Raw genomic sequence first — 26,451 nt, forward strand, 5'->3', positions numbered from 1 at the left:
AGTGGCATCGGACCCTTAACAACACGTGAATCCCATTATCCTTTTCACACTTTGTCCTGGTTTTAGTAATGGTTGGTATGAGACCACAGAATCACAGAATAAAAGAATGGTGGGCAGAGCTCTCTGAGTCCATCTGATCCAACCCCCACGCCACCAGGGACACCCAGAGCAGAGTGCCCAGGCACACATCCAGGCAGCTTTTGAAGATCTCCAAGGAGGGAGACTCCATAACTCACATGCTCCAGCAAAGGCAGAAATCAAGTTAAAAGAACTACATCACTACATGACAGCGGGGAAATTTGCTCTGCAGGCCCAGAGAGCAGTTGGCTTTTGTTCTAAATTATCAAAGCTTTTTTCTTTAAGAACTTTTATCCTGGCTATTGTAAAGGCACATAAAGCTCGTATAAATATCTAATCTATTTTTAAATCTTAAGTTCTTATCTTCAGCCAACGAATTCCACAAGTTAATTATATATTATTTGAAATGAATCTTAGTTTCATTACAGCATGAAGAAAAAAAAAAAAAAAGAACAATAAAACCAATAATTCCAGCTCTTCTGGATCCTGAAATCAGACAAGGGAAGATTTATAGTTATGGATACTTTCAGAAGTAGGGATATATTGTGTGAGGTACTGCCTAAGCTTACATTTTCCAATATCAAAGTGATAACAATCTAAAGATAAGCAGGATATGAGAAGGGAGGAGATATGTATACAGACACATATTTGAAATAATCACAAAAATCAGTAAATATTATTTTTCTTTTCTTTTATTGTTGTTGCTGTTTGTTTTCTAAATGCTCCCCCATCTGCCCCCATCCTTTCTCAGCTTGGCCAGTAAGCATTTCTTGATTTACTTTGGTTGTCATGGTAGCAGCAAGTCTTAAGCAGAGGTTTGGTGAGAGAAGAGATACCCTGAAAAATATCTCACAGAGAGCATCCTGGCTGTAATGTGCTCACCACATTTCAAGACTAAAGACAAGAACAGACAAAATCCTATCAGAGACGCTGAAACCCTTTGATAATTCTGGAAAAACACACCCTCCCCATTCCTGTTCCCCACCCCTCCCACTTCCCCCTCTGCCACGCACACACAACTTGCCTTTGGGATTTTTCCATTCATTGGCCACTGCTCAGTGCACCAGATTTAGCAGCTTAGCTATGGACAGGAGAAATGATTTGTAGTCACCAATCTCCTAGTCACAAATTTATGCATTGTAACTAGGATACTTTTGAGTCTGATCTATAAAGGATACACTGTGCTAAAAATGAACATTAATTTTCTGTTTAATAATGCTAGCTCTGTTTCTAAACCACAACTTAACTTTTACTTTCAGCCTCTAACACTTAATTTCCTCAATAGATTCTCACAGGGAATTTGATCTTTGAGAAATAAAACAAAATATTTCCTGCTATTTTACCACAATATCTTACCTTTTTCTTTCTACCAGTTCCTTGTAAAATATTACATAGGAAACCTCTGGGAAATACAAGTGAGCTAATGGTGCTTATCTGGAAATTTTCTCTGAAAACTTTCCAAAATTTTGTCCAGCCTTCTGTGTTATTACAGAATATTTCATCTCCCCCTCTGGTAACCCAATATCTTAAAGCCTGAGGACAGAAAAAGAATGAAATCATAGTGCGAAAAAGGTGAGGGAGAAACTTGCAGCACTGCTTGAGATAGCTGCATCAGGAATCAGGACCTTGGAGGTCACTGGGGAAGTGAGAAAAGCAGATGGGGGAAGATGGGGAAAGCAAGGGGGCCTGCAAAGCATCTGGAGGTCTACCTCATGTGATTGAAAAGGAAACAACCAACAGAAGGAAGAGTTAAAATAATTTTAACAGATGAGGATTAGGGCAAAATAGGAGTAATAGACCTCAATGTGGAAAAAAAAAAAAAAAAAAATTGAGGAAGAAGAAAAATTTTAAAAAAGCTGAGTTGTAACACAGTCACTTGACTGGCAACTTATTAGTCATCAGCAGCAACTGGAGATTGCATACCTCTTTAAAGTACCAGAGAGAAAGAGTGCAAGGTAAAAGGTGGAGGTAAAAGAAAGAAAAATGTATGGAGTGTCAGAGTAATGTGGATAGTTTCAACGTGTAATATTTTTCAAAAATCTGATAAAAAATCTGGTTGCTGAAATTCACACTGCCTGTTACATCTTTGTCAAAATGAAAATACTATTTATTTACATCACAAACTGGCCTTTGAAATGTGTGAGGGCTTCTCTGAAAGTAATGCCTCCTATTTTGTTATGTTGGCCCATGACATTAGAGGCATCAAGACGACACCCAGGTTGAACCTTCCCAACAATATTCCACTACACATTGCTGCTGTGTGATAGATGGCAGCAGAGGGGCAGTCTGACAAAATGGCATCTTATTTGGAAATATGGATGAAGCAAAGGTGAGGAACCGAATTCATCCATGTGGAAAAAATGGCACCCACTGTCCTTCACTGACTCTTGCAGAACATTTGTGGAGACCAAACAGTGGATTTCAGAGCAGTGGGGTGGTGGGTGGGTGCATTTCAGCAGAGGCAAAGCGACATGAAAGATAAACCATGTTTCAGATGTTTATGCAGACTTTCATAAATACAGCATGCAGGCTCTTGTTCATCACAGGCAAAAATGCACAGCTAATGGTGGTGACTATGCTGAAAAATGGTGTTTTGTAGCTGAGAACTTGCCCTATCGAATAGTGCTATTGTGCTCTTTGTATCTGTCGTAGTTTCCATGTAAATAAATAGGAGGCATTACTTTCAGAGCAGCTCATGTACATTTTCAGTGTTCAGCTGCCTTAGCACCCATGGACTCACACCTACGCTGAGCAAGAGGAAATCTGTCCATCACCCATCCTCTACAAAGCTGGAAAAACATATAGTTAAAATAATAGTTCCATTGGTTGTTATGGGTTGGGTTACAGTCCTCTGTGGATATAAAACTAAATAAAACTCTGTGTTTTTTAACTTTCTGTTAATCAGAGAATGAAAACAGGAAAATGGCACAAAGATCATTATCGTGGGGGCTGGTCTTCTGTCCTTCAGGTAAAAGTCCAGTTTAAATGAAGTTAATGAAACAACTTACCACACTTAATGACCTTGTGTCCCATTCCATCCAGAAACGAAGTTGCAATGTCTGTAAATCTATGATGTGGTATCAGGAAAATATTCATGACAGCATTTAGAAGAACCCCAGGTAAATTTTATATTTTTACAATAGGCCACAAGGGACCTATTCCATCTGCAGTCAGAAGGCCCTCAAATGACACCACATGTATCCTTGTTAAAAGGAAGAAAATACTTCTATCTGAAATACCAGTTCCGTCACATGAAAAAGCAGAGTGGAAGTACCAGAACATCTTAGTGTGAGTGTTCTTTAAAGCTTTGCATGTGACAACAATTAAAATGTTCTTGTTTCAGAATACATCTGTTCAACTGAATATACTGCTTTTTTAAAAAATAAGTACTTCCAGAAAGAGATTATTAAAGGATTTCCATAAACAGTCCTAAGCTTTGAGCACTGATTACAATGCACACTTTTATGTTTCTTAGTGTCTTTGTTAGAATTATTTCTTTTTGTTTGTTTCTAGTGAAATCTTCCTACTCTTTCTTAAACAGAGGACAAGGGCATCTTCACTGAGATCTCCTGAATGCTTACTTAAGGATCAGCTCTCTGAATTACAAATGTCCTAGAAAACAAGTGTCTGTGTAGAGATGAAAGTGCTGTTTTTGACCCAGCAAACCCTAAACAGACTGAGACCTCCCCACCCGAGGTGTTACTGCTGTCTCTGTGTTGCGCAGTGTAAGGCGAGATCATAATTGTGTGCTGACCACTTTGACTGAGAATCCATCTGCACAGCAATATTTTTTTTCCCCACAGTGGTGTGAAATATCTTGGTTTATTGTATTATTACACACACTTGCTTCAGAAGCTTCTGGCAAGCACAGAAGCACACAGGATCAGTATCTGGGATTTCTGGAGTATTACATAATGTATTTTTAATACACAAATATTATAATTTTATTGGTTATATAAGAAAGGAAGGGAAATGTAACTGGTTTTTCAAGTAATTGTGTATAGAAAAGCAGAAGGGAGGATATATTGCTTGCACATACAGACCAGAAAAAGTTTCATCTTATAGTTAAACCCTGGCATGCAAACAGCAATTAAGAACAACAGTTAGACACACTATGCACAAATGAAATGGGATGTATGGAAAACTGAAGACGCTTATCCCACCTCCCAGTGTACAATGTTGCCCAAAATGTTACTGTCAAAGAGTTAAATTTAAAAAGGTAATGCTTTGAATGTTGCTAGATCATCTCATTCAAGTGTATTGAAATCAATGAAGGTACAAACCCAACCAAGATTTGTAAGTCCACATGAACCATCCATGTGAAATCAATGGAAAGTTCAAGATGCACTATAAATATTAGAGCACTGGCCTTCTTAGAGTACTGTTCTTCTTTATAACTAAACTTTTTTTGCCTTGTCACACGTGCATCAGGAAGTTCAGTAGTATGGACAGGCAAATAAGGTAGATACCAACAAAAAGTAGACTGAAAAATACAACATTGGGGGCTAGGTATTTTATTTTGAAAGATATTACCGGTTTTAACACACAGAACTAAATCTAGAAAATAAAAAAAATAGGCACAGATTTTTCTTCTTATATGGACATGAATTTGCCAAAGTAATATGATGTACATTCTCTCGAAAAGTATAATTGTGTATTGTATAGGGCAGTTGGAAATGTATATAGAATTATATTGAATATAATAAAAACATAGATACATTGCTTGTGGCCCACATTGCTGGAAAAGAGGCCTTTGGTAGTCAGTTTCTTGGGAACAGTAATTGAATTTGAATTCCTCTATCATTTTAAACTCATGGTTTATGGAAGATTTGAAAAAATACACTGACCTCTTTATATGAAGCAAATGCAGCTTAGATTTAAATACTGTGTAAAACAAAACAAATCCAAACTATAGCAAATATATCTAACAGACAAGAATGTGATTATTTGGGTATATAGCAAGAAAAATCCTAGAATTGGCACATTAAGTGGTAACAAGTAAAAATTCAAAACCAATACTGCCCTCCAGCAAGATTTCAAATTAATAACTAAAAAAATAATAATTAAAAGTCAGGTCCCAGAGGAATGTGAAAAAAAAAACAAAAAACAGAAAAGTTAGAGGAAAGTGCAAACAATTTAAGTAGACAAACTTGCTTTCTATGGGAACTTTGGAAGTGCTGAAGATGCCATGACAGTGTGATCAATCATGTGATCAATAAACAAGTAATGCATTTGTCATTAAAAAAAAAAAAAAGATATGGTAAATTGTAAAACACCCCTTCTCTTCCCTTTGCAGTCTTGGTTTGAATTCCCCCCCATGAAATGGCACATCAAAAATGGTTGAAATTATTTAACCAAAAAAGGAACATGTTTTTTTGTGAGAAATGCCTCGGGTTTTCTGACTGGCTATAATGAAGATTCACTGTAGATGAAATATTTCCAAAATCATTTCCTGAAAAGAGAGGTGATTGGCCAATGTTGTGATTGACCATTTTTTTTCCTTTTTTTTTTTTTTTTTTTTTTCTTTTTTAAAGAAAGCAAAGTACCTTAAAGAAAGCATTATTGTAACACTTTAAGAACTTCAGCATGTGGACAATGTAAGAGCAAAGAGTCACACATTTTTCACCATAAAAATTCATAAAATATCAGTTTGGAAAAAGCCCCCACACTCTGTTCAAAGTCGAACCAATTAGAACAAGATTTTCAGGGAGGTGGTCAGCTGAATTTTAAGTGTATCCAAGAGGGAGGTTCTTCGACCACAATACTTCAAGCATTCATGGCCCTGTGGATAGCACAGCAGACCGACACCTGCATCCAGTTCCAGTGACCTTAGTAAGCTCCTTGTTCCAAGTCTCTCATGTGACATCAGATGATTCAATTTCTTCATATGTAAAACTTGAATTACTATCCAAATCTACTGCATAATGCACTCTGAGATGTAGTCTGTATTGCTGCATTACAAACAGTACTTAAACAGCAGTGTATTTAAAGACACCACTGTTCCAGAATACACATTTTTTAAGTCTCTGGCTTCCCCCATAGGAGGAATGAGGGCAAAGAGGGAAAGCCACATTTTACACAAACCTGGATAATACTTAGAGCAGTTACAGTGGCCTCTACTGGTGCAGGCCTCAGCTACTGGCTTTTTAAACACCTGGCTCCTTTTTCACTGCTGGTACTGGTGATTTTCAGTCTTCAGGGTGAATAGTTCTCATTTCATATCAACTTGCTCTTTTTGTTCTGTTCTTGGTGTTTCACTTTGAGTACATGTAAATTTTGGTCATATTATTCTCTTATTTTATTTTATATCTTATTTTATATTAAAATCATCCTTCCCTCCCTCCTCCCCCCAACCATCCTCCATGTTACACTGTAGGTGTTGGTGTTGTCTATCTGTGTCAGAATGACAAAAAGAATTATTTTCAGGAGGAGCAGTAAGGACTCAATCTCCTGCCAGTATGAATGACTTACGCCTGTAAGTTCACAAGATAACTCCTGCTGTGGATGATAGAGCCACTTGCTAGTAATTTTAATGCTGGACTGACAAAGAGGTTCATACAGAATATATCCACATGGAGTATTAAGTGTATTCTTCCTCCTATCAACACCATTTAGCCTCTGCAAGCAAAAATCCCTAAGGTTTCTTTCTGCAACTTTTGCTTCTGCTTGGATTTTTAAGATCCTTCCTTGAATTTCTCTGTCTTGTATTGGTTCCTTTCCAGATGCATTTGAATCAACATGAATTTTCAACATGTTAAGATGGAATTTAGATAGCATAGTGCTGAATAGAAATGAATTGAGTTTAGTTTGCTTGTCACAAATGTACCTCATTTCAAAGAACAGCACCTCATGGGACAAATTGCTCACCACCAAATAATGTTAAATTGTGATCTTGGAAATCACAGAGCTTTTAGATCAGGAGTGCTACCAGATTTGAAGTAATGCGACCATCCCTGTGCATGTTTGTTTTGTTTTGTTTTTTTTCTCAGATACCATAACCCCAGTGGGGCAAGGGCAACTTGAACAATGACATTCCAGATTAATGTCTAAAATTAAGGATTTCTCCAAAATGAGGCAGAAGAATGAAACTGTTTAAAAACACCAGGAGTGGGACCATAGGACTGCGCCTCTGCCATCTCTTCCTCAGAGATCTCAAAGAAACTCAGCGCACCTTCACTTTCTGACCTTTGGCCAGCGATAAACTGCCTTTATCTTTAGTACCGTGAGGCTTAGCACTGAGCCTCAAAACACTGTGATGGTCTTTCATTTGTAAGGACTGTAAAGCTGCACGGCTGCACGTGAATGATTTATTAACATTGTACCCTGGATGCTGCCCCCGGATACTACGTAGGCACTGCACGCACTCTGACATCTCTTCAGAAGCACCACAAATTAAGCGAGGCCACAGCGATGGCTATGGCTGGCTCTGCACTTGGGGCCAGTAACCCGAGGGGTGACAGAGGCGGCACAGAGCCACCTATCTGCACGCCGCCCTCAGCCCGGGCAGCGGAGCCCAGAGAGCAACTCGATGTCACTACGGACAGGGCGGACGGCCGCGAGGTGCCCGGGCCGGGCGGGCCGCTCGCACCTAGGCCAGGCGGGGCTTTCCTGACCCGCACACGGCGAGGTACTTTCCGCACCGCTTAACCTTTGCGTTACTCCCACTTCGCCCCACGGGGCGGAAACTCCGAGCAGAACTCGGGGAGGACAAGAGGAGCGACAGAGAAGAGGCCTCGGGTCCGCTCCCGAGGCGTGGGTGAGGGCTGCCCGCCGCCGGCGCGCTCCGGTGGGAGAGCAACTCCCCGCTCCCGGCCTGCGCCCGCCTCCCCACGGCACGGGGCGGCTACGAACGACGGGGCCGCGACCGAACAAAGCGACAGTGACTTCAGCGCCCCGCCTCCGCCCGCCCCCACTCCGAACCTGCCCCGCTGCCGTCTCCTAGCAACGGGGGGGACCCGCGCGCTCGACGCGCACCGACGGCGCCCCGGGCTGCGGCAGAGCGGCACCGCGCCCGCTGCTCCCCCGCCCAGCGGCGGGTGCTGACGGCGGCTCCGGCCGGGGCAGGAGACGGCGGCGGGCGGCGGCCACCTGGCAGGGGGTGCGCGGCGGGGGCGGGCGGAGGGCGGGCGTTTCCTTAAGGGAGGTGCGGGGAGGGCGGCTGCGCTCCCGCCGCTCGGCTCCGCGCGGTGCCCGGTGCCTCCTCCCCGCGGCCGGACGGAGCGGGCGGCCGGGCGCCCCTTGCGCGCCGGGCTGGAGGAAGATGGAGGCGACCGCTCTCCGCGTACGCCCGGGGCCCCGGCGCCACCGCCGCCGGCGGGAGGGAGCCGCCTTCGGCGGGGCGCGGGGGCGCGGCCGGCGCTGCCCCTGAGATGCGGCGCTCCGCGCCCGCCCCGCCGCCTCCCCGCGCCCTACCTGTGCCGGGCTCGCCGCCGCCGCCGCCCCTCCCCCGGCCCCGCCGCCGCCGCCGCCGCCGCCCCCGCGGGGGCCGGGACTGAGCGCGCCGCGCCGCCGAGCCGCGGCCCCGAGGAGAGGGCGAGGGAGCGGCAGCGGGAGCGGCGCCGCATGATGTGGGTGCCGCTGCTGGCGTGCCTCACAGCGGGGATCGTCTCCGTGCCCAAGTGCCAGCGCGGCCCCGGGGCCCTCCTCGGGGCGGTCCGGCTGCTGGCGGCCGTGCCTGGACTCTGCCAGCGCCGTAAGTTGCCGAGTTGCTCTCCGTGCTCTGCCCGAGAGGGACGGACGCTGTGGGACGGAGGGGGTGGCCGAGCGGCCGCGGGCAGGTGGGGCGGTGGGTACCTACGGCGGTAGTGGGGGGCGGATCAGAGCGGCTGCTGTCGCTGCGGGAGCTGCCGGCACGGCCCGGCTGCGGTCCCGGGGCGGGTGGGTGGTGCGGTTAAGCGCTCGGTTTGACAGCGCGTGCTGAAAAATGGGCATGGAGTTCAGGGAGACCTTTATTCTCTACCTGCTCCAATCGGTGCGCGCTAACAGTCCGCTGGCACCAGCGGTTCTGCGGGCCGTGGAGGCTCAGGTAAGAGTGGGGGACGCTTCGAGTTGCGGGAGGGCTGCTCGAAGTTTGGCCGTCAGGTTAGGCCGAGGAGTTTGTGCAGATGCACCTCCTGTGTCAGACAGCTCTCAGGTTAGTCTGGCGTTTCTTCAACGATGCGGCTTCACCGGCAGGGACTGAGAGACAGATCAAGTTGACAACCACCTTCCCTTTCTTTCCTTTCCCTCTGTGGAGTAAATGCATATTCCGTGCTTAAGCCTGGAGTTAATTTAAACATTAACTTGAAACCTTTAAAAATAAGATTTGTAACGGGAACAATGCATCAGTCTTAAGTTCCTCCCTACATATGTGACAAATTCATGCCTAATTCAGTGGGATTTGCCCAGTGCTTTTAAAAACAATGGAATAATTTGTTAAGTTTCACAGAATAATTTATTTTGCTCTTTTGGCTTCATAGTTTGAGCTCAACACAAAACTAAATGTCAATAGGAAAAATAAAATATAATATTATTAAATGTCTTATGAAACATGACAGCTTCATCCAGTATTCCAGATTCTTTTCTGTGCAGTGTAATTGAGTTTAAGAAACTAATTGAAACTTTATGGAGAGGGGATCTCATTGCCTTAGTGCAGTGGTATGCTTGCTCCTGGGTGCACAGCAGTGCAAATAAGGCATGAGAACAGCATGACATAGGTGAAGACTGTGCGTGGGGCTTTTGCTCCACAAGATGCTTGATTCCTTTGTTGTGCTTGACAGTGAAAATGCACATGGGTGGTAAGTTGTGGGCTGCATGTTTATTGTGACAACAGCTACCAGGTCCGGCAGTCTGCTGCTCTGATAGATCTTGCTCTCTTCCTCTGTGTTTGAAACTTCTGCTAATTTGTGAAAGCTGAAAGTCGCACTGAATTCTTCCTTTCATGCATAATCACTTCATAGTTTAACCAAGAAGAGTGTTTTGTTTTTCCTTGAGTATATAAAATAAGTGGTAGAAGTTTGGAGGCTTATTGTTACTATTTATTTTATTTCCTTGTCTGTCTATTTTACTTTTGGCTGCGTTAGCTCTCTGCATCAGCGCAGCACCACCTGAATTCCTTGAACTTCTGCAGTCTGCTGTTAGCAAAGCGCTGGGCAGCAGCTCCATGTACAGCTATTTGGCAGCGCAGCTTTGTTGAAGCAGCCACTCCTCCGTGCTTCTGCCTTGACAGCACTGGGCATGGAGAAGAGCATCACACTGTTCCCGTGCCATCAGAGAGTTCAGATTATTTATGTGCACATTTGGCAGAATTTCTTGCACTGAATCTCCAGTTCTAAGAGGAACTGGAATGAATATGAAACATTCATGGGACTGAAATGTATTCATTCTAGTTGAAGCATTTCTTGCTCTTCTAATTGAAAAATGTACAGTTTTATGTCACCTGAAGTATTTGTTCTCAAAGTAGAGTTTGAGATGTGAGTTACTGCTTGGGTGTAAGTAAAAACAGAGTGTGACCCCAGTTTGCAGCTAAGAGGAGTGCAGAAGGAAATCTCCCAACACTGTAAAGTTGCAAGTCCCAAATTAAAGGTTCTGTAAGCTCAGATAAAAGGTTAGTGTTGTTCCCTTCGACAAAGGGTCCCTTGTTTGCTAAGTCTTACCGAAGGGAATTTACAGTTCACTAAGCCAACTAAAACAAGTACCTGACATAAGAATGGAACCAATTCAAAATTGAATTTGTGTTATAGCGATTTACACAGATCTCATATTTATGATGGAACACAAAACACTGACGAGCTCCTGAAGAATTAAACCAGCAAAGTGAATAGAAGCTGAATTCTACAGCAAGAGCACGTGTGTGTATTGCTTGTATAACTACTCCGCATATGTGCAGACAGTCTGCTCACTTGGCTCTTTTGGAAGCTAACCTCATGCAAGTCTTGCATCTTCTGTATTACCATATAGAGTGCATAGGGCTAAAATGCTGTAGAATGACTGATCAGGCCAGGTTAACAGAGGGCATTGGTTAAAATCCCAGCATTGTCTCAGAAAAAGCAGTTTTTACATACATTAAAACTTGAATGCTAAGGTGCTTGATGCTTTCAAAACTATCTGGGTTAATCATTCCTACATGAAACTCAAGTAAGCAGAGTTTACATGTGATGTGCTCCCAGAGATTGGATGGCATGGCAATCTTTATCCTTGATTGAAGAACTGAAGATCAGTCACATGGCAGTTCTTTTGCGCAGTCATGGTTGACAAATCTCTTGACATTTTGAAAGTTGGCATTGTCAGTATTCTTTATAGTATCTTCTGGAAAGACCAGCTGGGGTTTTGGGGAAAACAGAAGATCTGTGATGATAGCAGGGACAACTGTTAATTGATTTATCCAAACAGCATGACTTCTGATGCCAAACATAATCCATTACTGTTCTCTCATCTGGCTCTTTGGTAGTTTGCCAGCCTTGACACATCAGATTCTCATGTTCTAGTTACAAAATTTCATAAATCGTTACAGTGTCACTTCTCAATGGCATAGAAAAAGCCATTCAAACTACACATGAAAGAACTGTTTCTGAGGAGGTGGTCAGGAAATGCCCTGCCCTCCCCTCCCCAAAAGCAAACAAACAAACAAACAAAAAATCTGAAATAAATTGTATGTCATGGTAGCTTTAACCATGTATCTGTCTGTTGATTTCTATCCTATGCCCATTTCTATTTAGGGGCTCAGTGAAAGCTCAGCATTGAGACAGTTCTGCTTTTCCTAAGTCTTAAAGCAATCCAAGGAGAAGAGAAAGCCCATTTTAAATTTCCTGAGCCTGTGTGGGTGATTTGCACCTTAGGGCTATAAGATCATTTTTGGCAGTAGATTGCACTTCTGATGTATAGCAAAGAGGAGGTTCACTTACCTGCATGTTTCAAAGGAGCATATTATGCCAATGGTATGCATAAATTTACTTTGTAGTTTGCACAGTTCTCACCGCTTGTTGCAATTTCATATATTTCTTTTAATTCAATAGTTATTTTATGTTTTTTTGCAAGTTGAATGAAATGATGCACATACAGCATTTGCAGTGTTTCTGTGCTACAGATGCTTGAGATGGTGTGATTGTGGGAAAAGGAGTTGGACAGTTTACTAAGTTTACTAGAGGAGCAACAGGTATACTCTTGGTGCACCAGGCAGCTTGAGTTATTGTGTCATTATGGACACATTGCTGCTGAAGGAAGTAGGGAAGGCAGCTTGAAGTCTACATGCAGCAGGAATATTGTTCATAGCAATTTGAAGAGGTAGTAACTTCTTTTGTCCTTGAGCTTTCAAGGGCTGGAGCTGCAATTACTCCAGAGCAGGTAGGAATTACACTTCATTAATCAAGAGGCCTGGATGAATAAATTTGATTTTCCATTAAAGTACAATTTGAGTTTGATTTATCTCTTCAGAGCATCAGTAGGATGTTAGAATGTAAGCTTTATGGAAACCTAAGGAAATCTCCATCAAATAAATCCTCATATGTTTATATGTTCAATGTACATAAACAGGACATAAAAACATAGTGCTTCACCATATGCTTCAGTCACTGCAAGTAGAATTTTCAAGTTCCTGGAAAGAACTTAGTCATAAAATAAGAACATCAAGGAACTTTTCACTTGAATGACTCCTGAAGACAAAACTACATCAATTCTAGGTGTTAGTGTAGCTAAGACAAAACTGAGAAAGGAAAAAAGAACAAAACAAAACAACCAATGAGATGTACATGTTAATTGGTCTTGGAGTTAGGATAATTAGTATTGTTATTCTACAATAAAAATTGTAAGATACCATATTTACAAATTGCATAAATTGCATAGAGTTCTTACTAGAAGCCAGAGATTTCATCTTTGCAACAGATCCACAGTAAGAAACACTATTTGTTAAACAAAACATTTGCTATATACATGAGCTGCTTTTTTTATGACCAGTGTGCATCTAAAAAACCTGCAGCAAAAACAGGTTTTGTTCAGTATTGGGATAGGTGTATCTCATTGATTTAATGAGCTCTGTCAGGAAGGACAGACAGAATGTCTTTGTTTTCAGTGTGCTCAGTGTTCTTAAAATGCTTTAATGGCACTAAAATTGTTATATTTTCAAGAATTATGTATGTAAATCTCTGCTTCCTCTGTTGGTGGTAGTACAGACATTTTGGTATAAAGATAGTTTCTCAAGTTGAATGTACTGAAAACATAATTTTAGAGAACATCAATTTCTTTCTGTTAATATGCTTTTAAGTCAAATGCTTAAGGCCTCCATGCTTATAGTTATGTCCATATTTTCAACAAAATCTGATTTAAAACTCCATAACTAATTACTGACATCTGTCAAACCAGTGGAAAAGATGTAATACTTCTTTTTGATCTGCACAAATAGACATAATTTTTGATGGACAAAATAGGAGGTGGTCTGTTATTCTTCTCCAGCCACTTGAAATTCATTAAGGAATAACATGTATATATATATATATATATATATATATATATCTATGTATGGTGTGGCTTACATAAATGGACTCAGGCTATTTAGTTTTTGGAAAGGAAATAGGGCTCTAATGAATTAGTTCACTGTAATAGAACCTTTCTTCAAGAAGAAGAGCCAGCCTCTTCCCAGCCATTCAGGATTCCCTCTTGTTCTGGCAGCAAAACAAGAATAACCCTTTTAGCATAATGTGTTTCCAGACTATATGAATTTATAGCATTAGAAAGCTGCTAAAAAGGCAACTTCTCACTGAGTCTGTGTTTTCCTAAACTCAGAAGTTTGCAAAGATCATAATTGACTCCTTTTCTTCATATGTTTCTATGCTTCCCATGACTTCACTGTCATACGCCTGTAGTAATTTCAGCCTGCTATTAACTGTGATGACAGTAATGAACCTGAAGTATTTATAATTACCAAAAGAGATGAAGAGATGGGTTTGAACTATAATTATCAGAGGAGGAAAATTCTGTAGCTTCAGGCAGGTGGAATAATGCTCCTGGGTGCTGGATTTTTATTTTTCATAAGGGCTCTTCTCTGCCCAGTGGTTTGGATGTTGTTAGCAACACTGTGTTACTGAGTTCCAATCTTAAGAACTTCAGAATTTTTGGTATTTTACTGTTGTTGTAGCTGTGTTATGAATAGAGCTGCATGATGTATAGTGGCATCTCTAAAGTCATCCAAATCTGGTTAAACCAGTGACTCCTCTCTCCAAAACATATTCCCTTCCCTCTCAGTGTTCAAGTGAGCGAGGCATAGTGAATTCCTCTTGCTGTACTGTAATTAAGAATATGATTTATGTCCACTTCCTCTCCACAGGGTGACAGGTTAGTTCTGTGCTGAAGACAACTTGTTTCTTTGGGATGGGAGGTTCTTGCTGGACATCTGGAAGTTAAATGGAGCAAGATTCTCATCTCCTTATACAAACAGGACTCCCAGGAAATAAAAAAACTTTCATTCTGGCATGAATGGTGTAAAATGATCTAAATAAAACTAGTGACTTAAGCAAGCAAGCTCTTCCAATCTAAGCAAAACTTTGAATTGCATTTTGCTGTCAAAACTGTTGTGATGTGAGTTCAGAGCATGAAATAAATAACTACCTGTTTGAAATCTCTAAGCTGCATGTTTAAAGGCTGTCCCTTACAGAGCATTTAAACTGCACCTGCAAGGCATTCACATATGTGAGTACTTACTTGCAGAACCACAAGCAGAAGCTTGCAATCAAACAGTGTATGTTCACCAGTAGTTAGAGTTAATATGCAAGTCTGCGCATTTTACAGCCTGCAGTCATGTTTTATGTAGTCTTTACCTGCAAATTATAAGAAGCTAAAAGGCTTATTATGTAAACCTAAAATGGAGGTTGGGCACTGCCTGCTCCTAGACAGGTATGATTGCTATTTTCTATTTTTAATTCTTCTTTTTTTTTTTTTTTTTTAATGTTTGTGAATAACATGTGTGTCTTTTGTTTCAGAAAGTTAATTTCTCATTATTCATTTAAAAGATTTTTGTGTTCCTCCAGTTTTTATGTTTATATTCGGAAAAACACTGCAGTTTAACTTGTCTTTGAAGGACTCATGCTTCAGCTGTTAATCGTCAAACTGTAGCTTGAGTGTCTTGTGCTGTGTTATCACAGTTATTTGAAATGAGACAATGGTTTCTGCATTCAAAGAGAATAAAAGTAAAAAAAAAAAAAATTTAAAAGAAAATCCCAGAAAGCTTTTACCGCATTCCATTGTTCTCATGTCCAATGACTTTTTTGAAGATTCAAAACTATTGAAAAGCAAGTTACTGGAATAACAAAGAGCTAACACATTGTATTCCTGAAGGCAATAACATTTTTAATACCCCTAGTGAATATATCTTCCTCCAAAAGCTGGGATCCTCCAGAAGATGGGCATCATACACTACGAGTCCACAAGAGAGGTGGTTACCTTCTTTAATACCAGTCTTTAATTTCATATTCTTGAGGTTTTCTAATTCTGAGTGCAATTTAATTCATGCTAAGCGTTTTCTTTTAACCTTGGCTTGTCTTCTTTTTATACTAATATACGCAGTTATTTGGGTTTATATGCAAACACATAGTGAATTGAGGCTTTTGTTTTGTTTTAGGGCAAACTTCTATAAAGTATATAATTTGATCATTTTGTTCTTGAGGGTCTGGTTCCCACAGGTATTCAGCTTTGAGTATTACAGCCTGGAGTATGAAATAAACTTGTCCCAGTCTATAATGTATACGCATAACAACTCAGCAAAGTGAGTTATTTGCATTGCTGTGGACTAAGAACCAGTGGATCAGGTGGTCTGTGATGATGCTCCTTGTGAAGAAATAGCTCTGAGCTATTCTATGTTGCTGATGAGCTACTTGCCAGTCATGCTTGCTAAGATAGAAGCAGTGTAATCGGCCCTGAGGTCCAGCAGCAGCAATTTTAGGCTTTGTGAGAGCAGCATGGCTGTGTCCAAGCTGGCCAACTCTTAGGGAGATCCTAGCATCTGGAAATGACAAGAGTATAATGATTCCCATGTCCATGTTCTATCCTTGAAAACGGGAATTAACACAGCTCCACACATCCTGAAGTTCTTTTTAAATCAAAGGATTTAATTAAATTAAAAAAAAAAAAAAAAAAAAAAGAGAAAAAAGAATTAAACCTTCTGCTTCCATATGCTTTGTATTTTTACTGGTGCAAAATGGTGCAAAACTGTGCAAACAAGGCTATCAAACCTTTGCCATAAAAGCTAACGGCTGTTGGGAACAAATCTAGTTCTAATGGTATAATCAGAGTAAATTGCCCTGTGTGTTTTTACTTGCCAGAGACAGAAAAGATTGGCTTCGGAAACTAAATAGTCTTTGACTCATTGTTTGCAGTCATGGGTTGCATCAAACAAATTTAACCATCTCCTATAAAAGCAGGAAGTTTCATGGAAAGGAGAGGCTGCAAGTAGAATTGGACAACAAAAAAAAATTGTGTGTTATGAAAAATTTCAAGGTTACAGTCCTTGTTTTCATTCTGTATTGTGGCTTGGGAACAAAGTCAATCCGGAGTACTCAGTAGCAGTCTCCCACATTCAAGGTCATATTTGAGGCTGCAATTTGATGTGTTTGTGAGCCCCAACTGCTACACCAGCAACTATTTTTGTAGCACCTTTTCTGAAACACTATGTGCAGCTTTCTGATAAAAAGAAGAAATTCTCTATGAGATCTATGCATTACTCTCAAAAACTGGAGTCTGTATGAATCTGTATGAGGTTTCTGTTCTCAAAGTTTCCTTTTGAATGTTGTGCAATATTCACATCACTGAATCTCCCTGAGAGATGAGGCTAAGGAAGATGCTTGTAGGCACAGGGAGGTGTAAGGAGTATCTCCTTGAAGCCTTGCCTCATTCCCTAATTCTGGAAACGTGCACACCCCATACGCACATGCTGGAAAACTCCATCCCATGTGCCATGGCAGAGTGTTCAACACCAGAACATCCGGCTTCAATGTTACACATCCTAGCCTTTGCAACCATGTCCTTTTCTGTCAGAGCTTTCCTAACACTGCGTAGTAACGCTGTAGAAAAGGGCCTCTCCTTTTTCCTCATCTCTCTTTGCCTTATTCAGCTGATACCCAACATCAGTTCTCCCAAGTGGCATCGTTCACAGATTGCACAGTGCATAAATAGAAGGTCTTGGGTCTGTCTCTGCACAGTTTGCATAGGCATGAACTGTAGTGTACTAAGGCAGACTGCTGTATTACTTGACATTCTGATGGCCCATTACTGTTGTGGCTTCCAGTAAAACCCTTTGTGCTCGTAGAATAATGTGTTCTTGTGGTAATGTGGAAGAATAAGGAGTGGGAACCCACAGTGGCCACCAGGACTCGCTCACTAGCAATGCCTAGATGTGTTTGTATACTTCTTATTTATGTGTCATTTTTATCTCTTATCTTTATAACTGTATCATGGTTTTATCTTTCAAGGTATTCTGCTTTTCTTTCAAGGAACACTGTACCTCTTGGCCATTATTATTTTTTTAATGACTAGTTGAAAAAGAATGTCAAAGGTGGCAGAGTTTTTGTTGTTGTTGTTTGATTGATTGTTTAATAGAAAGGCTTGCCATGTTTACAAAAGTATATTTCCAGGGCTCAGGATTTAATCAGTAGGGGTTGGCTTCTTCTCTTCAGGTTACTAGCAAAAGGCCAAGAAGGAATGACTTCAAGTTGCACTAGGGAAGGTTCATATTGGATATGAGGGAAAATTTTCTCCTCCAGAAGAGTGGTGGTGTACTGCAATAGGCTGCCCAGGAAGGTGGTGGAATCACCGTCCCTGGAGGTGTTCAAGAAACATGAGATGTTGTTCTAAGAAACATGGTTTAGTGTGGTAGGTGGATGGTTATACTAGGTGATCATGGAGGTCTTTTACAACCTAACGATTTTGTGATTCTAGAGTTCTGTGAACAATGATGGTCATGTTTTGTACCTTTCTTTTGCTCACCGCATTTTTCTTAGAAAATACCCATCTTATACACCCAGGTTTTGTATCTGGGCTCCTTTTGCTGCTTTTCTTGCTGGAGAAATGTTTTCAAATCCATACAGCTTCGTTCTTGTTTAAACAAAACAGGAGAGTAGAAAGCAGAAAAATTGTCTGGTAAGTTCGTTCAAGTAATCTTAGGAATTTATTCTCAATCACAATAGATTACAATTTTCAAACTGAAATATTTTTGGACAAAGGGGAGGACCACCTCCTATTCAGAGGAATACCTTGTTACCCTCTTGGGAAAACGTGGTGACAAAGCATGCTTTTGAAGCATGACATTGTACATCAGGGGCAAAGAGACTGCTTATTGCTTGCTTGGAAAAAGGGGAGATGAAGCCCTAATGCCAGGATTAGGTTTTAGGATTGGTGGTTAAAGCACAGCCTCTCATTTTTTCCTTGTAATCTGAGTAAGAAAGTGTCAGACACAATAATCATGGAAAAAAATTCCCACTCTAACATTTTTACAATGCTTTTCATTGTATCTGTGCGTTCAGCCAAAGTGCATGGAGAAGCTGCACATTAGCTAGGGCAGCTCCTGGCTGCCTGGGTGTAGGAGTTGCCCTGTGCGGCTCCCAAGGAAGGACAGAAAGGTGGAGGTGGTTGCAGTGTGCTGTGTGAACTGCAGCATCCCTCAGAAGCAAGGCTCTGTTCTAGTTGCTGAAGGCACATCATCAGAAGAGATGGGCAGCCAGGCTGACTGCTTACGTAGAACAAGATTGGATGCAGATTTTTAGGGTAAAAAATGTATAGACAAAATGACATTGTATCTTACCTTAAGTAGTGCTCAGCAGTCTGAAGACCATGATCAGGAAGTATAAACCGTTAGTTATTTTTTGGCTTTCTGTTTCAAGAAAGCAAAGTGTGCATTCCAAAAACAGCATAAATGTGCAACTACAGCAATGTCAATAAACGTCTAAATTCCTGGATGCACATGAACAACATACTGGCTGTTGGAAAACCAAGTGTTTAGCATTCACTCCAACCCTAGAACACATTATTATTATTATTATTCCTACTCTCAGATAAATGCTCTGATCATGATAAAGTTACTTTCATAATATGGAGGCAGGATGTGATTATAACGTATAAAATCCTTGTCTAGTCTTGATCCCTTTTGTTGCTGAAGTTTAGGCTTGTCCTACCTGTGCTTAGTAGCTGGAGCACAGTTGAATGATGTGGGGGAGGCAAGAAAAGAGCAGGTTAACCTCCAGCACTCATTTTTTATTATATGCATATGCCTGTGCAGTTCCCAGCACAAAGGTTGGCCCTTGTTGAAAATAGCTTTTGGCATACATCAGTTCTAGTGAAGCCAGTAGAAACTTGCCCTTAGCTTTGGCTGAACAGTAACTCAGTCTTGTCTGGACTCTGTTTTTGGTGAAGTGGCAGGAAAAATCTCAGTTCTTTGTTAAGCCAACTCATATAAAAATGTTTCTTGCTCTAGCATGTGATTTTTAAAATAAACTGAGAAGTTTACACTGAATCAGTTAAGGTTTTGGAGTACATTTATAACCAAATAGTAAATAATTGGTGAATGAAAGCATTTCCATAAATGTTACTGCTATAAGGGACTACATACTTGGGAACTATAGTAGTGATGTAGCCAGAATGTGTCTCAGGCACTAATAAACCTTTTCAAGTTTCTCTTTATTCCAAAAAAATCATTTTTTGGAGCCAATGGCACCAAGCCTGTCAATTGCCAGTGCATGACTTCACATTGCAAAAATGGAGCTCTGAGTCTGGAGAGTGATCTGCAGAGAGATTTGCATCCAACAGTACTGTGTACCTCATTTGGTAAAGTATTTAATCTTCTTTGATCACCCTGAAAACCCATACTGGATTTTGAGATCTTTTCTTCTCACTTAGCAGTTTGGAATGACACAAAGGAAATCATATCTTTTAAAAGATAGGCTATATTTATAAACTAAATCAGACTCCAATAGATTGAGTGCCTAACTCATACAGATAAAAAAGATTCAGCACCAAACCACACTGAAAAAAAATCTGTGGCAGTTATATGTCAGCCTGTTTTTTAATGGAAATACTATACCCATTCCAGTCATAGACTCTTCATAGTGTGTGCGCATTACAGTAAAAAGTGAATGTCTTCTTACATCGTCAACAGTTTTTAGAAGTGTGAGAATTTGTGAGTGCATTGTCTGTGTTATGCAAATAGGACTATATGTTTTAAGATCAGAAATTATTATGGGTAATGAATTAAGTCAAACTCACTGTTTTGTTTACTTTGAATATTGGTTGTGATGACCAGGAGTTGATTTGTCTTCTTCATCTTTTTAGCTAGATACAGTAGTCCCTCACTTTGTTTCTGTCAACAGTTTATTAGAATAGTTCTTTCTCCTAGGGTGGCTGTTGCTTGGTTGCTAGCCTCAAAGTTCATGGTGTCATCTCCCTGTTCTGCCCCATCTTACTCTTCAGCCACCACTGTGCTGCAAATCAGCAGTTCCTGCCTTTTCTTGCCACTTCTACTGAACCCACCTTTCTCTTTCACTTGGCATTCAGCTGAAGATGGAAGTGATGCTTCTGACCCAATAATAATTACATTCCTGTTAGTTGTACTCCTTCAGCAACTCTTCACCTGGCTTTTGTGCTTAGCTGTGGCTAGGAGCAGGTCAGTGTTAAGCTCTACAGCTCTGTGACTGCACCAACCTGGGATCCTGCTATCGCTCTGCCCCATGGCTGCAGTAACTCTTTCATGGGCTCCAGCTCTGTTCTTACCATTATCTTACACATGCAAAGAAGTTTTCTTGCATCAGTGCCGAATGAGCTTTTTTGCGTACCCCATCCAAATCAAACTTGCTGTGTTTGTTTTTACAACAAGCAAAAACCTTTTGGATTTTGTCTTGCCTTCTTCTCTCTCCTTAGCAGCCCTTCCTGCATTTATCCCTGCCCATCTCTTTTTAAATATTATTTTTCTTTTCCAGTGCCTTCCTAGGCTCCTTTCCTGTTTGTTTTCTTTTATTTATTTGTTTTGTTTTACTTTTTTAAAAAATCACATCTGTAATTATTTTTTCTTCCTTTCATATGCATTTCTTGTGCTGAATTCATGGCGTAAATTGTAAACATCAGTTTATGTGAAATATCAGTCTGACCTTTGAAATCGATGGAATTGCTCCAAGCCTGTTATCAGTGTAATGCTGCAATTGTGCTTTATTAAGCTTTTCTGTCTTGCTAGTACTTATGGTGGTGCATATGTTGCTGATGGCAATAATGTGCAAGCTATGATTAGTTCCTTGAATCATCTGTTATTCAGAGGGCCAGCTCAGTAGGGAATCTCATCTTTAGATCCGTAGCTGAAATTGGTTAAAGAAAGATTTTAAAAAAAAGGAATTTTAGTAAATGTGATCCTAATGCTGCCTTTCGCTGTGTGAAGTTGCTCTCACTGCTCTAAAAAGAGAGATGGTTTGCATTGTGGAAGGTTGGAAAGAGGTAACCTGAGAGACAGCACTTGGTCACAACTTTGGATGACAAGCTTTTCTCCAACTGCTTTGATGTGGTGATATGCCTTTTATCATAGTGGATCAGACAAAAGACTTAGATTTTCCTGTATGTAGTAATTCATTTTATTTCATTTCCATTGTGTTGTATAGCCATATGGTAATCCATGCTGAATATGCCACTGAGCAGTGGAGTGGCACCATGCTGCTGTGTTCTGACAGGTCATATCCTGCACCTTCTTCATGGCTGCTGTAAGGCCAATTCTCACACAAAAGAAAAGGGAGACATCTAATCTCAGTTCTGCCTGCTAGAGTTTCATAGCAAAAACACAAAAATACTAGTAACATAAGCAGTGATCTGTAAGGCACAGGTGTAAAGAGGATATGAAGGGCTTTACCCATAGACCTGCTGTAGGCACAGCTTTTTGTTGTTGGCAGTGCAGAATTATGTCTTCAGTCTATGACACACTTGGATAAGTTTGTGTTGACTTCTGCAAAGGAAAAAAAAAAAAAAAGAAATCTGCCTCTTCTGGGAAACTATTCATTCCAGTATTATATGTACGGGGGAAATACTATAGAAGGTGAGAAAATATTTTGGGTTCCATGAAGAGTGAATAATGAATAACTCAGACAAGTGTAAATAACTTAAAATGAAAATGTCTATAAAGAGATAAGCTACCTGGTAAACATGTTTCGTTGGGCAGTAAATCAGCAAAGTATGTGCCAAAGATGGATTTTCACTTCAAAGTTATTTTATGTCAGGATTTTAAAAATTTGGCCTTGAGAATGAATTTTATACTATCTATCTGTACATGCAGTTCTAAACTGTAGATACAAAAAATGCTGTAAATATTCTCTCAGCAGGCTGCTTTTGTTCTGTTTTACTTCTGTTTGGATACGTTGTCATCGCTCTTAATCTGGTGAAGCAATTTTTGAAATCTTGGTTTGAAATTAGGTATTTTACAATTCCCCCATACCTTCATAAATCATTAAATGTTTGGTTTTGTATTTCATTGCAGCGGAAAACAGATGTGCTACTTCAAATGCAGTAACATGTACAAAGTGTCTTGCTCTGGGTCCAGAGTGTGGATGGTGTGCTCAGGAGGTATGGCATTTTGGTTTTTGCTTACTTATTTTTTACTTTACATTTTAGCTGCTCATGATCTTTATAAAGATAAAAGACTTCTAAACTGTGAAAATTATAGTGAGAAATAACAGGAAAATCTTTAAACGTCCTCTGGACACAGCACCTGGAGAAATCATGTTAAATATATTTCATTTCTAAAGGAGAAAATACGATCTTTTATTTGGAAAATTGCAGTAATTTTAAATAAAGTGAGAACTTTTTAATGTGTTCCATCTGCTTTGTAGACAGGTTTGGCGGGTTTATAATAGCTTTGAGAGTTCAGAAGTTTTTGGCATCAAAATTAAAATTATTTATCAGTATTTTGTATTAATTCCTTATATATCAGAGCAAGTCTATACATATGTATCTATTGTACTTAACAAGAGTGGAGTTAGCTTTGACTTCACCATATTTTATGCCCCCTCTTGCAAGTTGAAAAAATGATGCTTTTCTATTTTGACATCTATTGGTTCTGAGATTTGTAATAGAATATGAATCTCAGATAGGAAGAAGTAAGCTGAAATTGGTATTGCTTTGGCAACTGTGAGAATATGTTTGGGTTTTTTGTTTGTTTTTGTTAGAGGAAAAAAACCCAACATGTTTATGTGATTTCAAATAATGTTGGACTATTTTAGCAGTTCAGAGGAGCGAAGTTTTTAAGAATATCACTGAGTACTGCTAATATGCTAATAAGCTAATATGCTCTTCAAGGTCGTAAGCAAATCATTTCTTGTGTCTTTCAGGTTAGCAGAGAAGGCAAATAGATTCCTAGGGAGTGCATAGAAGAGACAAAGAGCATAAAGCATTAGCATAACTTTATCTGAGAAACATTGTCTTAGAATGGTTAACTTAGTCTGAAACAAGTGTTAATAATGCAAGGATGAATAGAGGCAGGGAGAACTTGTTGTCCATGAGTTCTAGGGCATATGTACATGGCACAATGGCTTAAAATGTGGGGTGGTTCTTTATTTTCACGTGATGTCATTACTTACAGAAGGCACAATTTATTTTCCTGTCAGGTCTGTGTTTACCGTGGAGTAGTACTTCTTAGCCTTCTACTGTTATGGGGCTGTAGAAGGTTTCTTTTAAACAGATGCTCAGATCTGACTGAGTTTGACTTCTGCTCTGCTTCTTGTGCCTCACTTTTCACATCAGTCCTAAGAGTTTCATGGAAGGCGGGGGTTTCTCAAACCTCTTTACATCGTGCTTTGACAGTCAGTTCACCTATGCATTGTCCGTGCTTGTGGAATGTCAAAACCAATATTAATTCAGATAGAAATTTTTCAGAGTAAAGGTACAGGAGCAGTTTTCAGCTTAGTGCAGCTGTTTCATCTGCCTCTATTATAGTAATAAAAACAGTCATAAAGAATACTTGAGATTCTTTAATTTTACATCCCCGCACAGTGAACTTCAGAAAATGTTATATCTGTTCATTTCCAGTGATAACAGTGAGAGTGAATAAGTTCTTAGGACATTTAAAAATCTATCTTTGTGAAATTTATGTAAATCATGAAAGGAGTATAAATAGGAGAGACCTACGAGAGTAGTCTCTGTTGTGTACATTGAAGAAGGTTGTGAAAAAACAGTATCAGGTACACTACAAAAAACAGTAGGAACTTAGAAAACAAGATACATGACTGACAAATCTCATTCTTCAGAGGCTTTCTCCAGTCTTTTCAGAGTCTGAGTGACAATTTATTCTCTATTACAGAGTGGGCTGTATGCACTTTTTGATTGTTTATTTTCCCCATCTGCCTCTGAAGTATCAGAGATTGTCCATTGTTTGGTCTCCAGCTGTGGCTGCAATGGATTAATGGCTTCCAAGAGCACAAAGGATCTTGTCAAGCCTTTTTTATTTCTTGCATGATCAGGATCATGCTAATCACCAGATTTGTGGTCAGGAAGGAATTTTGCACTGGTTCATGTTGGCACAATCTTGGCAGCTTTGCCCTTTTACTGCTTCTGAGATCATCCTACTACTAACCTTTTTTCTGTTGCTACAGAGACTTTTTTTCTTATTGGTGGCATATTAAACTCTTCAGTCCCATTGTACATAAATTCCTCTTTCTAGAGATATAGTCCAGCTGGTCTTTCGCTTCTGTGCAGGCTACAGGATAAAGTTTAAAAATCTGTAATTGTCAAATTCAGGTTATAGAAATGTAAAACTTTTATTGCAGCTTTTACTTTTAAATTGTAGCCTACAATTTATTTACAGAGATTACTCTGACTGTAAATATGCTTAGAAATCATGCGAATGACATTTTCTTGGTGGAACTAATTCATAGCATAGCACAGAACTTTTTTTACTTACAGTGACAGTACATAGTTTCCTTTTCCTCCAAAGTCATCTTGTTCTGTTTGTGCAAGATCTTCTTTCTCACAAAGAGTTTTGTCCTTTATAGAAAAATAGTCATTGTAGCAATTAGGTTAACATCTAATTTAAATATTTTGACATTACTCTTATTTAAAACATATGGCTTCCATGAACTACTTTTATTTATGCAATTATAGTAGCATGTTTTATTGTTTCAAAGACTGTTAGTTTGTTTTTCTCTTTCCTTTGAAGATACTACAGTTGGGGTTTTTTCAGCTCAAATTTTTTGTACTTTTTATCTCTCATAAAATAGGATTTCATGGCTGACTCAACACAGAAGGGACGCTGTGACACTGTTTTCAACTTATTGAAAAGAGGCTGCCAATCGGATTTTGTAGAAAGTCCCACAGTTCATGTTACAATACCCAGTGACCAAGAAACAAATACACAAGTGACTCCAGGAAGAGTTTCAGTCCAACTGCGTCCAGGTTGGGTTTTCTTTAATACACTGATACTATAGTCAATTAAAATACAGCACAATAATATTTAAATGCATTTTGAAAAGAAACTGCTGGAATCGTCTTGACGAATGATGCTATAACATTACACTACATGTGTAATATGTTGCTCCCATAGTCAAGTACAGTCTTCAGTAAGAAGTGTTTCTAAAAAACACAGCTTATGGTGAAAATAATGCAATTAGTGAGTAGAAAAGGGATCTTAGGCAGTCTTTTCTATTTTCTGTTATGATTTTCTGATTCTTTTTCTTTTCAAACCTAATTTTCCCTTACATCCGTATAAAATGTGTTCTTTACTGTAAGTAAATTGGACTGAAATTTATAATTCATAAATTAATATGTTGATGAGCTTCTTTATTATTTGCTTATGCTTAAGTGCACTGAGTAAACAACTGTGAAGACAGCCAATGTGAAAGAGAGGACTGGTCTTGTAAAGAAGACTTAGATATTCAACGCTTAATTTTTCATTTAAAACACATGAGACACCTGGCCCTGACAGAATCAATATCTCCTTTTATGGATTTGAGTCTTTTTAGAATACCTCTATTTGCCCTCTACTGAACAGATCAATTTTTGGTAGAAAAATACTTAGTTAATATGAGAAGTCTGAATTACTTTTGTATCTTGCTGATTTTAATTGTGTAAAAGATCAGTCTTTTTTTACGAGTAATTTTCTGTTAATTGCAAGGAAAAAGAAAGAAGTTGCAGGAGCATAAAGCACGAAGTAACTCTAGTTTTCTTTGTAATTTGTTGTCTTTGTAATGATAAAACTGGAAAAGCAACGTCACCACTTCTTCTCCTTTCCCCAGCCTCCATTCAGAAAAGTGACTGATAATCTGCTTTGCACTGAGTCATGGTATTGGGAACCAAGCTAGCTCTAGAAATGTTTGCTATTGCATTTATTTCTGAAGCTTTGACACAACTGGATTCATAGAAAACAATCTGCTTTGTAAACTTGGGCTTAATGAACCATTT

General features: G+C 39.9%; 1 protein-coding gene and 1 long non-coding RNA gene across 6 annotated transcripts in view; one reads left to right on the plus strand and one right to left on the minus strand.

The window, feature by feature from the left end:
- The first annotated feature begins 8,567 nt into the window (after positions 1-8,567).
- The window catches only part of ITGB8 (integrin subunit beta 8), a 49,658-nt gene continuing 31,774 nt past the window's right edge, over positions 8,568-26,451 (plus strand). For 2 of the 5 annotated variants that reach the window (XR_007378061.1, XM_048950693.1), the window contains exons 1-3: positions 8,568-8,770; positions 22,538-22,623; positions 25,272-25,446. Coding sequence is in view for 3 of the 5 variants with exons in the window: in XM_048950693.1 (XP_048806650.1) it covers positions 8,641-8,770; positions 22,538-22,623; positions 25,272-25,446 (391 nt within the window). In the remaining 2 variants the exon portion in view is untranslated. Of the gene's footprint in view, positions 8,771-14,731; positions 14,941-22,537; positions 22,624-25,271; positions 25,447-26,451 lie in introns of those variants that run through there. The other 3 variants (XR_007378062.1, XM_048950695.1, XM_048950696.1) reach the window with 2 other exon arrangements.
- LOC125695780 (uncharacterized) overlaps positions 16,342-26,451 on the minus strand; it is a 59,694-nt gene continuing 49,584 nt past the window's right edge. Inside the window, exons 3-4 of the long non-coding RNA XR_007378063.1 lie at positions 24,956-25,038; positions 16,342-22,009 (exon numbers count right to left, since the gene is read on the minus strand). This is a non-coding gene — a long non-coding RNA (uncharacterized LOC125695780). The remainder of the gene's footprint in view (positions 22,010-24,955; positions 25,039-26,451) is intronic.

The sequence above is a fragment of the Lagopus muta genome, chromosome 7, assembly GCF_023343835.1.
Source record: "Lagopus muta isolate bLagMut1 chromosome 7, bLagMut1 primary, whole genome shotgun sequence".
Taxonomy (NCBI): Eukaryota; Metazoa; Chordata; class Aves; order Galliformes; family Phasianidae; genus Lagopus; species Lagopus muta.